We start from the raw sequence: 17,216 nt of genomic DNA, 5'->3' as shown, positions 1-17,216 counted from the left end.
TACTTAGAAAACAAAAGGTGCATTTGTTCTGATGCATGTCATATGTAACCAGTATGTGTTGCCCTTAAGTGTTATTCATATGTAATACAGCAATTTGTCATTTTAAAACAAAAACCCTGACTAAGTATTCCCTGTAGGTCACGATGAGTTGAAAGAGCTAAGATCCCATGAAATGGACGCTTTAACTTCATAAAAAACTTCCTAGAAGACATCCATTCCTAGAAGTGCATCCTTAGTGGTGACCTCATGCCGCACTATAAAGTCCAACCAATAAAATCTTTTTTCCAAATACACATTTCTGCCAATGCTATCCCAAACTATTTTTCTCTCCATGACAGTAACCCACTGGTTTTACACTTGAGATTGACCGCTTTCTGTTTGTGTCAAAAGGAAATAAATCACATTAAGGAGGTAATATTAACGCATTATATGGCCGCATTGATACTTCAACTCCACATAAAACTGTTACTTTATGTTTATTCATAGGTCATCTCACGTTGCACTGATAATAACAATACCCACTCAAATGGTCACACAGTTTGGATGTGTGCCTCCTCTACACACTACTAAAGAATGAGTAAATAATTGATTCCTCACTTTGTGGTGTCCAGACACAACGTCCTGTTTCAAAGGGTACTAAATCACATAACATAGGTAAAGATACCACTTAAATCCCCTTTAGAGACTGGCTGCATAAATATAAATCCCCAACACAGCAGATTCACAAGTAAAAGTGAAAGTGGTTATTTGTGCAAACTGCCTGGAGAAACTTGTTCTTAATCACACTAACGTCATCTCAAGTTGTAGCGAAAAAACAGCGCAGGGTTGATGTGAATGCATCTCATGCTCACATGCTCTCCTTGCCAAAAGCTTTGCCTATTTATCACAGGACAAATAAAAAGGTCGATTTAAAATATCTCACATGCTGTGATCTGAGGTCCCCACTGTTTGAGCAGCATGATGAAGCAACAGAGCGATGAAAACAATGATCTCTTTTGACTGCATCAGTTGTCTCTAGTTGGAGAAAGCTGATTAAAATGAAATGAATGAAACTGAATCAAATTATATCAGCCCACTTTCTGCTGAATGTCGGGTGTGACCTATATAGAAAGATAATCGCTGTTAAATCAGAAGACACACAAAAAATAAAACTCAAGCTTTGGTGTTTACCTAAACGTCACGTAAAAGACTATAAATTGTGGTTCTAATCATCACATAGACAAACACTAAAGCCAGAGAGAAGAACAAAAGTTAACAAAAGTTAACTACTACCAGCAATGTACTGTAACTAAACAATGTGAAGCCACAACACTCTGCTCTGTGGAGTCAGCGGCACAGTGTCATGGCTGAGGCCTGATAGGTTGCATTAGGTTAAAAGGATCCTAATGTGCATTAGATCACCACGGAGCATTATTTCAGGAAAACAACATCCATTATTAAGCAGGGTGTTGAACCATGGGAGAACAGACAGAGATCCTGACAGGCCCTCTTGTCTCCACTTGTGCCAGTCAAGCTCCCAGAGGACAACTTCAGATCTGAGGAACAACCAGAATCTGCTGAAGCAACTGACTTCTGAAGCTCACATCTCTGTTAGCCCAGCAGATATCCACAAAACAAAGCCAACGTTCTGGGCCAGACTCCAACACAACTGCACCCTCCAGCCACTTCCCGCAACAAGAGGCACAGGAGAACAGATGATGGGGTTTATTAGCGATATATCACTTTCACTTGACAATAATCCAGCAGCTAATCTGCAGTAATTAGCCATGGATCCTGGTAAATGAGCAGCACTGGAGTCTCATCTCTATCTCACTAAAAAAGCAAAAGAAACCAGAGGAGGAGTGGGGAGGCCGAGCAGCAGAGGGACAGAGAAGGCTTTGTGTGTGTTTGACCTCAGAGCACAGACAAGAGTTGAAGGAGCGCATAAATCACAGTGTCCGAATGAAAAAGGGTCAACTTCTCCAGCAGAAGTCAACGTGAAGCAGCCAGTCAATGAGTCGGTGTCTGTGAATGAGAAGATTCTGCCTTTAAAAGTGGACACACAGATGAGTGCTTCTGTTTGGCCATTAGGGTGGCCAAACAGAAACACTCCCAGAACCAAAAAGAAAAAAGTGCATCTAATGAAACAGCTGCCGTCTGGAGAGGACTGCAGACCATCACAAACTACAAAAACAAAACTCCTCACCACTTGGACACTTATCAACTTGCGAATGACCTCAACTTATTCTACAGCAGATTCAACACCTCTCAGTCTGAGTCTGGGCCTGCTCTTCCATCATCCTGACCTCCACCCACCTCCCTACCCAGCCCCTTTTCAAAACCCAGAAAACCAGAAAAGCCCCAGGACTGGACTCTGTCTCCCCATCCTTTTTAAAGCTCTGTGCAGACCAGCTGGCCCCTGTTTTCAGAGACATTTGTAACCAGTCCATGTCCCTCTGCTCAGTCCCAGTCTGTTTCCAAAAAAGTTACTATCATCCCTTTCCCCAAAAAGCACAAGATCTTGGAGCTGAATGACTACAGACCTGTTGCATTAACATCTGTGGTCATGAAGTGCTTCAAGAGGCTTTGATGTGCTGAGACAAATCAAAGCCATAACTGATCTGCACATGGACTACCTGCAGTTTGCGTACCGGGCCAACAGGTATACTGTCAACCTGGGCCTCCACTTCCTCCTCCAGCACCTTGACTCCCTAAACAGCTACACCAGAAATCTGTTTCTGGATTAAAGCTCTGCGTTTAATATCATCCAACCAGAGTTCCTCCACCATAAGCTGTCCCAGCTGGACTGCCTGATCTGATCTGTCAGTGGATATTCAGCTTTCTGAAAAATAGGACTCAGTGCATGACGAGGATGGGTAAGCACTCCTCCAGAACCCTGACCCCGACCACCTCCACAAAGTGAGTGGAGGTGATTCTGAAGTGCTGGTATCTTTCCAGACTTTTGTTTAAAGCCCAAATAATGTTGAACTTGACTCCTCAGTTGCCCCACAGGGTGGTGTGCTCTCTCTCCTGCTATTCACCCTTTACACTAACGGCTGCACCTCCACCAACCGCTCCATCAAACTCCTCAAATTCGCTGATAACACAACACTGATTGTCCTCATCCATAATGGCAATGAATCAGCCTACAGGCAGGAGGAATAGCGGCTGGTGTCCTGGTGCAGTGCCGACAACTTGCAGCTCGACACCACCAAAACTATTGAGATGGTAGTGGACTTTAGAAAAGGCAACACTGTCTTGCCCCCCCACCCCCAACCCGCGTACCACCATCAGCCAGGACATCAAATGGGAGAAAAACACACTTTCCATCTGTAAAAAGGCTCAACAGAGGCTCTACTTTTTGAGACAACTCAAGAAATTCAATCTGCCACAGGAAATGCTGGTGCAATTTTACAACCCCATCATCCAGTCCATCCTGACCACCTCCATACTGGTCTGGTTCCCCTCAGCCACCCAGAGAGAAAGAGAGAGAGACAGGGTGCAGCACATCATCTGCAGTAATTGGAGAAAGTAATTGGCTGCAGCCTGCCCTTGCTCCATGACATCCACACCTCCAGGGCCAGGAAATGGGTCACCCATGACCCCTCACACCCCAGCCAGCACATATCCCAGCCCATCCCTTCTGGGAAGAGATACTGGACAATTCAAACCAGTACCATAAAACTCATTAACTCCTAAGCCAAACTCCCCCCTCAGCCTACAGACTTGCTGCTATCTGCCCCTGCACCTGCCACTTTAATCACCCCCTCAACCCTCACTGTAACAGTGTCATGATTACAGTGTCTGTGTTTTATGTTATTGTTTTTTTTTATTTGATAGATTTTTATTGAACCCACCCAGTGTCACAGTATCTATGTTATATGTTATTTCTTAGATTTGACTGAATGTAAATGTCTTTGCATGTTTTAAAAGCTGAACCAAGGCTAATTCCTTGTATTTCTATACTTGGCAAATAAATGATCCTTGAATCCTTGAAAAGTATGAGCAAAGGGGTCTGGGCGAGGCAATATAGCAGCATTAAATCTGCCTACGCCCGTGTGCAGGTATCTGTGTTTGTGCAGTTCATGCAGTTACTCAGACTCTGTGTAGAGCAGCACTGTATTATCATAGCCAAATTTAATTTGACTCATATAATCTCATCACATTTTATCTGAGGCATACAACTTCAGCTCACATCATCCTCAGGAGAACAAGTGTGGAGACACCGTACGTACAAACAAGATGTTTGCATTCAGGCATTAACGCAGCTGTTTTCAGGATGATGCACCTTTTTAAATGATTTCCTTCTAAGGTTTCATATTACTTACAGTAAAAAAAAACATTATAACACTCTTAAAGCAGAAATTTGAGACATAAAAGACTCTCCAGTGGTCAACCTTGTTACAGTGGGATGTGAATCTATGTTGTTGTTGTTATCTCCGCCAGGCACAAGCCTGGAGGGGATCATGCGTTTGGTCGTGTGTGTGTGTTTGTGTGTGTGTGTGTGAGAGAGAGAGATAGAGAGAGAGAGAGAGGGAGAGAGAGGAACGTGAATCCTTAAGGGCCTATCGTAAAGCTTAACCTTTTTTCTTTTCAGCAGTCCTCACCATTTCACAATATACGTTATGACATAGTAAAAGGCATTTCCGGCAATCAGCTAGACTAACAACAAGGCTCACCTTGCTCTGTTGCAGGCCACATTTTGGCCTTTGTCGTTGCTCAAAAACTGACATCCATAGACAAGTTTGGTCTCACCTTAAACCAGAGCATCTGCTGATTAATTCCATACCCGATATGTTATGATCACTCAAGTTAGGCCCGATATGAGATGAATAAATCCCTGTTTTTGTTTTCTTCACCACCATCTTGACTGTAAGGGAGCCAGGAGGGACAATTGAGTGAGATTCGACTCCTCTTTGTTTGTGAGGGGAGAGGGAGGTAGGGAGAGGTTTCATTTTGTGTGGTGTGTTACAACAAAACGTTCTAAATAAATAACGTTTAAAGTGAGAAGTTTGGACTTATCGTCCTGTTTATTGTTTCCTTATTAAGTTTATACAGTAAGGTGAACCCAGGAGGCTCGGTTACAATACCATTACACTATTCTATGCATCTTAAAGAAAACTGAGACTATACTATACAAAACACTTTCTTAAAAACTTTGCACACATCTATATAAGAAAATTACACACCTGGCGGAGATCTGCACTCTTCTAGTTACTAACTGCCTTTTGTTAACTGCAGACTCTTCACACCTCGTAAAACTTCTTACAACAGAAAGTCTGATTAATGTTTGTAAAGTGAATGTTAAAGTTTTGTGGCACTGTGGGACATAAATTATCTGATTTTCTTACAAAATAAGCCACGTGTGAGTTTGGCAATGCCACTGAAGTTAATGAATTTTGGCCCGGATGCATTTTATAATACACATATGGCCCATATGTCACACATCCCATATCCCTTCTGACAGTGTGAATGGTGTCGATTTCAACATTTTGTTAAAACTCCACACCCTCGCAGTGCCTAAGAATGCTCACTATTTCTTAAAGCCAAAAGACCATGTAGAAACCATCATTTTGACATTGGAGTCAGTGTGACTGACAAGAAGGAACAACTGGCTCGCCTGGGGGCCAGTACATGACCTTTGACCCAGAATGAGAGAAAAAAAGCGAATTGGAAAATTTCCAAAATAATGCCTAAACTCAAACTTCTGTCCCTTATCAGCAGAAACCAGCACATGCCTTTAGAACTTCTCATTCAACGAAAATGTGAATTACTAAATGAAATGTTGACTATTACTAAAATAAGAATGAAACCAGCGGTTATAACTACATAGATTAATGCGATTTTAAAATTCACTTGTGACATTATGATTTGAAATGCAGACAGAAAAAAGGCCATTCATATATAGTTTGCACTGAGTTGTGGTAAAGTTTGATTGCAACTTTTAGCGCCCATTGAGACACACGTCTTTAGGTTGCCTGTTTATCTACATACTTCTATTACAATACTGAAATGTGAAGTGCACAATAACATTGGCGGCATTATGTAGCATTGCAGTTTTTTAAAGTACATCAACAGAACACATTCAACGCCAAGACATAATCAAGGTACAGTCGGCAGGATTTCCAATATTTGGAGCGAATATGACAAAACTGCTGCTGTTTTGAAGAGTTGCCACAGTGGAAAAGGACAGTGGCGTATTTGAAGTTTATCTACAAGCAAAGATGAGCTTTTAGATGCTGTGTGTGTTTCCTTTTGGATCATCTGTATATTATATATTTTGGATTCTCTTAAGAACAAAGACAATAATTTGGTTGGATTCAATATAAATTTGAATAAAACTCAATTGAATGAGATGAGAAGCCACAGTGCAGATAGAAAAAAACCCCGCTGAATAATCAGAGGAGACATTTGATATCTGTTTAGGTGACCTGGAAAGTTATCATTTAGGATGGCTAACATTACAACAGTGTGTTCAATCTTCTCATTACATTCTTGGAACACAACTGAGTCAAAATCAAGGCAGACAGTTTCTTTTCAAGTCCAGAGTTGTAACAAAAAGCTGCCAAAATGTGTTCAGAGTTTGTTCATGAAACTGTTTCTCTAAACAACTTCATCTTCTAAAGACTTAATGACTGATAGGATAAAACAGAATAAAACAGTCACCGCCCTTCCTCTGTGAAACCTCAAAACTGCAAATTCCTCGTCTACACATCTATCTGAGATTGTAAAAAATGATACAAACCTCTCTGACCAAACATAAACCATAATTATTATGTTTGTGTATCAAAGTGAGCCAGAAAAACAAAACAAAAATCCAAAGCGCATACTTATGGAGAGGAAAAACACAATAGTTGCAAACATGTTTCTCTATGGTTTACACTGTTTAAGTGGCAATTTTAGTAAGAAATTGCATATAAGCCTAAATGTAATTAAAAAAATTATTTGTACTCCTCTTCACATCTTCAGCATGACTTCCATAATCAGTGACCTCCTAAATAAAGATGATGTTTTTGGCTGATGATGATGAGAGTTCTTTCATTTTGTCTAGAGGAAAAAACCCACTAGAGAGTAAGAGTTTATTTTAGGGCTAGTACAACACAGTGCCGTAACTTTGGTTTGTTATTTCAACTGTGACCCAAGTTTAACTTAACAAGCCATCCCACAGAGTGGAATAACATTTATTACAGTAACCTCTCTGCACTCTCTGAAGACTAACAGAACAACATATTCATATTTACAACAACACAAGAAGGGATGCTGAAGCCGATTATAAGACAAGTTCTTTTGAATTCAGCATATCTGCTCTTCATTTCAGAGTCAACACCACTGGAGAAGGTAGGGTTTCATACGGATTGCATACCAGCTTTCTTCCACTTGCCAACTTAATAAAATGTCTGCTGACTTATAAATACCTTCCAAATGTGGTGATCATATAAAACAGTCCTGTTGTATTTGTCAGAGAGAGGACTGGCCTACATCCTGCTTTTCTACAGTGTACAAGTTTCAATAGATTACAGAATTGAGAAAAACTCCACTGAGCATCCGCAGATGTCACAAAACTCTTCATCCTGTTTATATTTTCATTGTTTTTGACTCATGTGGGTTTGAAAGTGCCACTACAGTGACCTCTAAGCCTCTCTCTCTGCAATAAAAAAGAGGTCTGAGGTCACTAAACAAATTAAAGGGACAGGTCATTGTGGGGAATTTTATTGTTTTCCTGCTTTCCCAGTGTCAAGACGATTTCAGAGAGGCGTTTAATCTGTTTTATGTCCCAGTTTGCACAGAAGCTTAATGGTGAGTTTTCATTTTCTGGTTGTCTGAAGGATCAAGTAGCAGCTAGAGGTTTTATACTTTGTGCTCATTAGCCTTATGTTAATATTTTTCAACCAAGGACACACAAAATCAGACACAATTACAGTTTACAGAAAAATCCATATTTGTAGTTGTATTAATCTGCCGTGACCGAGACAGTGGTCGTGTATAAAAAGGACATAGATGAGACGCTTGTTTTAATCTCATTTATTTATTATTAATGAAATTTGTGGATTTATACATACTTGGCCACAGAGAATAATCAGCTCTATATGGCCAGGGGGTTGTGCATTAAAGATAACATGCTGAAGCTGCTTCATCACTGATTCACATTTACACTCATAACTGCTTCTTTCAGAGGTGAACAGGTAAAGATGTCTGCTGTTGGTTGTACAAGTACAGGAACATTTATTCTATGGTTGACACAAATAATGCCACCACAAAGCTTTCATCGAAAGTGTAATATCCTAAAGTATGACCACTACACCAAAAAATGAAGTTTGAGTGATGGTCATGTTCAAACCGACTTTAGCTCTGCATGAAAAATTGACAATGTATGATGCCAACACAGATGGCTCTGACAAAAACAAAATTTGAACCTGGCTCAACTTTTGCCATAACGCAATATGACGTCATCCAGTAAGGTGCCGCATTGGCCAATCAAATATGTGCAAACTCCTAGATTTACATGGATACCGTCTCGTGATTGATCATTATGACTAACTTTCCAAAGCAGCAAAATCCTCATAATACTATAAATCCTGGTGCAGTTTTTTGGCATCTGATAAGCCTTCAAACTCATGGATCTATGACTCCATCTGGACTTCCTGGATTGTACCTGAAGCTACACACCCACACCAACGCAGCCTTTTTGTTCTTGTTTTTTTTAATGCAGGGCTGCTTTCGGCCTTAACACCCACTAAGAGGTAAAATGCGTAACCAAAACATCCCCCGAATCAATTCCTGCCATAAAACTCTGTTGCATATCACCACCTTAACTTTCTCTCTGTTTTCTGTCCATCACAACTTTCCAAAAGAAAAAAATTTGGTTAATAAGAGAAATTTGGGTTTGAAAGACTTTATCTTTTTTGGTATGATGTGATTCCCAAACTCTGTTCCTAAATATATTAAGTACGTTGCACATATACTATGTAACATTAGATCTTGGTACATAACTAATCACTGCTACATACTTTGTTATTGTATTTCAAAGCACTTCCAGAGATAATCAGGTCTGTGGCTGTGATGGTGCAGAGAGTGAAGTACAATCATCCTGGCAGCTCAATAATGCAGACAACAACTGGACATCCCTCTCACAAATAATTGCTCAGATAATTAAATAGTTTCATATTGTACCATGAACACGTGTCATATATAAGTAACTCTGAGAGAGGAAAGTCATTTTCTACAGTTTGTCAGTGTCACCGGTGGCAGTGAAACAGTAACCCCACTTTAACAAAAATAACACATGATGACAACAGGTCATTAAGTGGTAGCAGTGAGTTGAATGTGTGACCTGAGTGTGACTTTGTGTGTGTGCGTGTGTGTGTTGACATGTGTCTGGGGCTCCCTGGGAGTGTGTGTTGCCAGGACTGAGAGGGCACCAGGTGTATGCAGCTGTCCGTCTGATGGGGGAACTTCAAAGCATGTTGGAGCAGCAGTAAGTGGTAACAGTCAGAGGGGAGAGCTGGCTCTTCAGAGGCTCCGCTAGCTAAAGGTGATCTCTAAACCGCCTGATATGAATGGATTTACCCTGCAGCCAAATATAGAGCAATAAATCAGGGTACACTGCAGTCCAAAGTGTGCTGAGGCCCTCAAATATGACTTACAGATGAAATGCCCCATTGCACATCTGCAGACAAGGCTGATATTGTGTTGAGGCTCTGTGCTGGGCATCACTGATAATGTGTTTCTTATACAACCCAACTGTGTTAAAAAATTGTTGGCAGAAGCATTGAAAGTGGACAAATCAGAAAAATCTGACTTTTCTGAAAGCAATTATTTAGTGGCAATTGTAAATTCACTTCCATTGCAGATGTTTTGTCAAGCCAACGTGCTTAAAACAAAAATGTTTTCTCTTCAGAAGAAGAATGTGGACAAAAAGGTTGTTCCCCCCTGTTCTGATGAACAAAGCATAATATAGACTTCCTTCCTTCCTTCCTTTCACACAGTAAACAAGTGTTACAAGCTGATTTATACAAAAGATAAATGTTGATATTGAGATATCATTCAACAAGGCTTGGTTTCATTGCTTGCACTACATTATACAAACAAGCATTTGCTGCTATTCAGTGAACACACACAAAATGGCCCTGATGACAGCAGCACAAAGTCCTGGGAGCTTTCTCCACCAATAACAGCTGACCCCCAGCCCCCCACTCGCTCCATCACTGGTTTGCTATATTGACCCAGGTAATGGTGATAATGGATGTTATTCACATCAATGGGAGGATCAAACAGTAAAAGGAAACCCTTTGCTTCTACAACTCATGCTCCCAAGTGCACAGCTTCAAAGCCATTATACAGCCCAGCAGGGAGGAACTGGATCAAAACATTGTTTCCATAAAAACACCTGAAAACAAATGTAGCGTTTCTTCTGCTTTCACGGTTTAAAACTCAGAAATCCATTGACTAATTAGTAATGTGAGTGTGTTTGATTGGTGATTCACATGTGAAACAGAGAATGAAAGGCAACTCTGTCCTCAGCTGGACAGTTTACCTAACAATAGATAAGAAAGGCTGCTTAAGGAGATCAAAAAAATACCCCACAAACACTAATAAATCCATTACAAACATTTTATCTTGTATCAACAAATGTGTCAGGAGGTAACTTCTCTACAGCACTTTCACACACACATTGTGACTTGAAGAAATGAGCATGACCACTGAACTACGGGTAACTAGCTTGTTGACCTTTGTTCAAAACTAGACCAGTGATTCTCAAAGTGGGGTCCAGGGACCCCCACGGGTCCTAAGGGGGTTCCAGAGGGTCCCCAACAAAAAGGGTAATAATTTATTTTCACTATAATGCCATCCATAAGTAACACAATGACAGAATGTATGACTATTTTGGTCATGGGTTTCATAAACTTTCTGTAACAAAACATCTAAAAGCAAAAATCTTATCAGATGGGGGTCCGTGTCAGTTATCCGTGTCAGTCTGTGTCCATAATTTGTGTCAGTTTAGGGGTCCTTGACATGAAAAAAGTTTGAGAATCACTGCTTCAAACACAAAATATTATACCAAATGTTTTATTATTTGTAGTAAAAATTTTGTTGAAATATTGGTTTTACACCAGAGAATCAATGTTGATTTTTTTTCATTATTTGGTCACTTTATGAAGAAAAACTTTTCAAATAACTTTGTGACTGTAAAACCATTTTATATAGTGTCTGAAATCACTGCCAATATGTACTACAAGATTACCACATTACTACAGTTACAGTAATAATCTTACAGTATGTTTTTAAAGCCAACCTATACAAAGTATTGCTGAAGAGTAACAGCTGTGGCCACCAGTGGTAATTACTAGATGGATTACTGGGTAATGGCACACTTAATTGCACAGTCGCCTGATATCATTATTGGCCAACCAGACTGAGAGCAGGTCAAACCGGACCATAATCACAAAACAAGAATGTGAAGTATAAATGTGGTATAAAACCACTTAAATGTTCATGCAACATGGTGTAACAGTAGCAAAAGAAAAAAAGACTCAAAAGTCTCAAAACTGACACAGTAACATCAGTTAGACAGAAATTTCTAGTAGCCATTAGTTGTACTCAACTAAATAAGGATTGCCAATTGGGGATGGGTGCGTTTTATTGCTTAAAATTTCTATTTTTCATTTGTATGAAAAAGCTTCTTTCAAAAGTTGCAGAGGCTCCTTTATATAATCAAATTGTACCATATTTTAGTGACTTGTGTTCAGCCTCTTAATGCTATCAAAGAGAAAAATCACATAACTTACTTTGATTAACTTATTTTATTTCAAACCAACAGCATCCTTGCTTTGTTTGGCGCAGAGGTTTAATAGTTTTAATAGTCTCTTTGTTCTTCAGCACTTCTAAAGTAAGAGACCCACTCAAAGATACACTCAAAACTTCTGTGTCATGTTCAACAACAACTGTACTTATTTAAGATTTATAGATATGATCTCCTGTTGTTTTGCTCTGGCTTCCTCCCACAGACTAAAAAACATGCAAGTTAGGTTAACTGGTGAAATTGTCTAAATTGTCCGTAGGTGTGACTGTGAGTGAGAATGGTTTTCTGTCTCTATACTATATGTGAGCCCTGTGATTGATGACCTGTCTAGGATCTACCCCGCCTCTCGCCCAATGCCAGCTGAGATTGGCTCTGGCTCCCCTGCGTCCCTGCAGATGGATTTCCTGTTGTTGTCAAATACGACAAACACTGATACAAGCTTTGTCCTTTTGTCTTATATAAAAGTTCAACTGTACTACTATTTTTTTATGGCACCGGACTGATATTCTCTTGCCTTTGTGCTGTTTCTTCTCCAGGTTTCACTGCGGATCTGGATTATGTTTCACTAATCCTAACAACCGTAAATTAGCCATAACAATTTTAGACATCTCCAGATTGATGTTGCACTGTCAGGGCCCAGATCAAAAACAGTGGTGGACTGATCCTTTCCTGTGTGGTGTCCTGAAAGGTCTGTTGCATGGGAACACATAAACAGAGTGCCTGAACAGCTCAAGGCTGTATGTAAGGACACTGATAAGACACCATGTGCCCGTGACAAACTTTCACCAGACAAGGACCTGGTTTTGAGGCAAGAGTGTGTATCTGAATCAGCTGCTTACTTATACACATATAAGAGACATACTGTATGTCCATAGGTCAAAGAAGAACCAAGCGCATCCATTATCCAACAATACCCAACCGACTTCACAACCGAAACAGTTACCGTCGTGGCTGTGGAAATGTGCCGGAAGAGAAATCTGAATTTAGGGACTTCCATTTCAAATCTGCCCTGCTGATCCTCTGCCAGATTGCTGGGCCTCAATTTTCTATGCTGCGGTCGAGGCACAACAAGGGCATTTATTGTCGACGACCAGCTCACTTCTTCTGAAGAGCAGCAGTTGTTTCGAGCACATGAAACCCAGGCATAGCGCCTCACAGCAGCAGAGAGTGATGACCTTTAAATGAGAGAGGTCTAATGTGGCCGCTCTTTGGCCCGGCTTGATTAACTGATGTCACAGGAAGTGAATAGTGTCCTTATCAAGAGTCAACGCTAGAGCCCAACAGCATGCCCATCTTTCCTCTGATGTCATCAGCGGCTGGAGACAGAGATCTGGCTCAGAGACAATCGCGCTCCTTCGAACTCAGACCTGAGTGGGTGTTAACCAACATCATCAGATGCTTGAGATATTAACCATTAAAGATTTTTGAGTGGGAGAAAACACTGAACAGGCCTTTTTAATCTGTTTCACCACAAAGGGTTTTCCCTTCAGTTAATGATCTAGTGTGAACTGAAGTCTGCATAAAATCGATTAGAGCTCCGATGATTAGTAATTCAGTCAACAGAAAATGAGCAAGCACCAATTTTGATAATGATTTAAGTCATTTTTCAAGCATAAAAGGCCAAAAATTTGTGGTTCCAGCTTTTCCAGTGTTAACATACTCTGTTCTTCCTTGTTATTTATGATAGTAAACTAAATATCTTTGTTTGTTTTTTTACTAAAAACTAAACTAACTAAACCATTTGGTCATTATTGCTGAGTTCATGTGTGACCTTGACGCTTTGGTGATAGTACAAGTATGACTTATCTTAGAAATTACTGCCTCTGCATCTTTCACCTTTTTCTCACCATAAAAACTGTAATCATCTCACACAGGAAACCTAAATGCCACAGATTAGCCTTCTTGCTAACTCCCTGGAAAACTGTCTCTTTTTGATAATGTTATCTTTGCACACTCACTAGCACATTCGTTTGATCATAGTAAGGCAATTTTCACCACAGTTTGGTCTTTAAAATGTCAGAAAATGGTGAAAGTTTTCAATCGAGCCCAAAATACAACATGTCTTCTTGGGTTCTGAGTCCCGAACAACAGTCGACAACCCAAAGATATTCAGTTTACTATCACAGAAGTAAACTATGAAACCAGCTAAACCAACTAAAGAAACCAGAAAGTATCCACATTTAAGAAGTTTGTGAATGTCATGAGATGGAAATATCATCTGCAGGCCAAATAGCTACTGTAGAAGATGTAATACAATGAGGGGCAGGGTGGATATGGATTTGGATGTGAGGGCATTTAAGTAAGGACAAGCGTGACTTTAGGAGGTAAACAAGCTGGAGAAGAAGTCCAGGAAGCAGACTTAATAAGTGCAGGGAGAGTTGGAGGAGGTCATGGACAATGGTCTCACTGAACTTAAACAGGAGATCAGGACAATACAGGGATGAGGTGGGGAAAGGTTCATATGGTCAGAAGCAAACAGGGAGGTAAAGACGAGGGGAGAGCTGGAGGGCAAGAGAGGAGGGAAGTCAGACACACAGAGAGGAAGGGTTTGGAGGGTATGTGGGGGGGCACATGGACCTGTCTTGTTCAAACAAACAAGTAAAAAGTACACCAACACAAGAAAAGTCCTTCAAAATTAAGCTGTAATGTGGAAAGCTGAGGCTGCGTGCCCCTCTCACCCATTTAACACCAAGTATAAATCTACACTCACACGCTCTTCTAAAAATAAACATACATCTGCACCTCAACATAGATCTCACAAGCAGCCATCTAACTTTTTATTACTGTCTCACACAGCCAAAGTAGTCCGATAAACAGATAAACAGAGCAGTAAGATGATCATTTCTTCTTTGCTTTGGCTTCACACAGAAACTCAATGTAAATATCACACTTTCAACTCCTGCGCCGAGAGCTGTACTTCACTCCGGGAATATGTTTGACTGTGTGTTTCTGTGTGTGACAGAAACATAGTGGAAGTATTCACCACTGCCCGGGCAGCACCAAGCCACCTGATCACTGCTGGGAACAGACAAGAGCTGACAGAAAGCAGACCGAGAGCTCTGTGACTACAGCCGGACCTCTGTGTATGTCGGTGGCTAAAAATACATGCAGCAAACTTAACATGACTAACTCTATGTACCGTGGAAATGAGCAAATCTCATTATGATCATTTCATTCAAGAATTTTTAACAGCTGCCTAATAATCATGATGTCAACATATGTTTTGACATGATCATAATCATAAACAACATCATAAACAAACTGTGTTTACTGATAACAAGATATAATCTGTTTGCTCCATTTTTTACTCTGTTAAGAGTTTACATTCCTCCATTTTCATGCATCACAGAACACCCACCGTGCAAAAGAAACTCATTCATGTCATGTCCACTCCAAGACTAAATATTGTAGCCTACAATGTTTAATACACTTAGTGTTACAAGCTGCAGCCTTCATGATATTGTGTGATGCTTTAATCTTACTAAATTGTACAGACATCTTTCCCTCCCAGGAAAAATGGGAGGCTACTACAGAAATCATTTAGGCACATAAACACACACACAGCCAGGTTACAACAACATAGTGACAGGAGGGTTTACACTGCCTTTTACTGAAAAATAATGTAAGCAAGAGGGGAGCTGTGTAGTATCACATTCAGTATATGCAGTTTACACAGGACCTGCTGCTCCCAACACAGGGCAAAGTTTCCCTGCAGGCAACAGTTGACCTGGATGTGACCCGTTAGGTTCCCAAATATCTCTTAAGGGTTTCCTGGGAATCTCCACAGATGTTTTGAAATCATCACATTGTGCAAGAAAAAAACAGTCTGAAGTGTCCCTACATCACAGTTTCTAATTTCTCTCTATTATGACAAACTTTATCTTAATTTGTTTTATTTCTAGGGATGTATATGTGATGTTTCGTCCACCTACAACTGTCCAAAACATCGTGTTGCACCGCTGCATGAAATCTTCTTTCGGACACTCACCTCCCCAGGTGTGAAAGAGGACCAGAAGTCCGACGAGCAGAGCGCCAATGTCCCGTACAGCCATGGTTGTTGATCGGTGCTGAAGCTGTGTGTCCAGGGTGTGTGAGGAGGGAGTCTGGCAGAGACTGGTCCTCCAGGAAAAACTGTATGAAACACAGACACACACACAGAGAGAGAGAGAGAGAGAGAGAGAGAGAGAGAGAGAGAGAGAGAGAGAGAGAGAGAGAGAGAGAGAGAGAGGAGCGGCGCAGGGAGGCAAAGATGCAGGAGGGGGCAGACACAGAGACAGGAGGCCCCGCACTGCAAAAAGTGTCCGTCATTCAGACACATAATCGGTATGGTGGCGGCAACTAGCGGCATGTTTTCTCGACTCGCAATTTGCGTTGTAAACACCTCAGTCTGAAGCCTTTTATGGGTTATTTATTTAGATTTAAAAAAAACTAAGAAGTTCAGACGTCAAGTTTAAATAAATGATTGAGGTGGGATTTTTTTGCAGTTTATAAAAGAGGATGTTCAGTGAGAGCAGCAGGGGACCGCAGGGCTGACACCATCCACATCATGAAGTGATTTACAGCTTTTTAGTTGTTGCCAATAAACAATAATGCATTTCCCCACCAAGGGTATAATTTAAGCTATGTTTTCTTGATAGGAAACCATGACTGATGAGACAAGACTCTCTTACGTAAAATAGAGCGTTATTTTGGGGTAAAAGGTGTGGCAAAGTCTGTGGTAGCCGCCAAAGTTCCGCAGGAAGGGCACCATGACCACATAGAAAATACAAACACAAACAAGTCAAGGGGGTTGATGAGGGACTTTCTTTTATTTTATTTTTTATCTATCTTTAGATCTAAGTTTATCTAACTTTAAGTTGGGCTGGTAGTTTGCCAAGGTTTAAGGGTCGCTATTAAACATAATGGTTGGAAAAGGTCAGGCTTTGCTGTTAATATGGTTATTTTTGGTGGAGGAGGGAGGTTCAAGGTTGCTCCATTGAGGGTCAAGATAAAAACAAACAGTCCCTTACAGAGTATTTTCCTTACAAAATATTTAAGAGTATATTTATCTTGTGGTGCAACATGAATATACATATGACTATATTACCTCCACGCATCTGCATGGCACAAAAGTTGAATAGATATTTGGATAATGGATAGTTTTCTTGTGCAGGAATATATAAAGATAAAGTACTTCCTGAAGATGATTTAAGAAGATCAAATCTATATTTCTACATACATGTCAGTTCACATTATTCAGCAGAATTTTGTTTTCCATTAATCACTGTTAGAAATATTAACTCTAATCTTTATCTACATCCAGCTATTCATGAGTTTGACTCCCTCTCAGTGCTGGATGCCAAGCTTAATATGGACATAATAAGGGAGTTGGATCAGACTGACTCCCTAAACAAACCATGTAAAAACACAATGCCTGCCAGCGAACATCATATCATTT

General features: G+C 40.4%; 1 protein-coding gene across 3 annotated transcripts in view; it reads right to left on the bottom strand.

Annotated features, from left to right (window-relative positions):
• mcamb (melanoma cell adhesion molecule b) overlaps positions 1 to 15,928 on the bottom strand; it is a 41,328-nt gene extending 25,400 nt beyond the window's left edge. For all 3 annotated transcript variants that reach the window (XM_067594693.1, XM_067594694.1, XM_067594695.1), the window contains exon 1: positions 15,768 to 15,928. In XM_067594693.1, the coding sequence (XP_067450794.1) occupies positions 15,768 to 15,831 (64 nt within the window). In that variant the 5' untranslated portion in view covers positions 15,832 to 15,928. The remainder of the gene's footprint in view (positions 1 to 15,767) is intronic.
• Positions 15,929 to 17,216: the final 1,288 nt, after the last annotated feature.

Source organism: Thunnus thynnus, chromosome 7, assembly GCF_963924715.1.
Source record: "Thunnus thynnus chromosome 7, fThuThy2.1, whole genome shotgun sequence".
Lineage (NCBI taxonomy): Eukaryota > Metazoa > Chordata > Actinopteri > Scombriformes > Scombridae > Thunnus > Thunnus thynnus.
The sequence above is the reverse complement of the archived record's forward strand: the minus strand, read 5'-3'. Positions and strand labels throughout refer to the sequence as shown.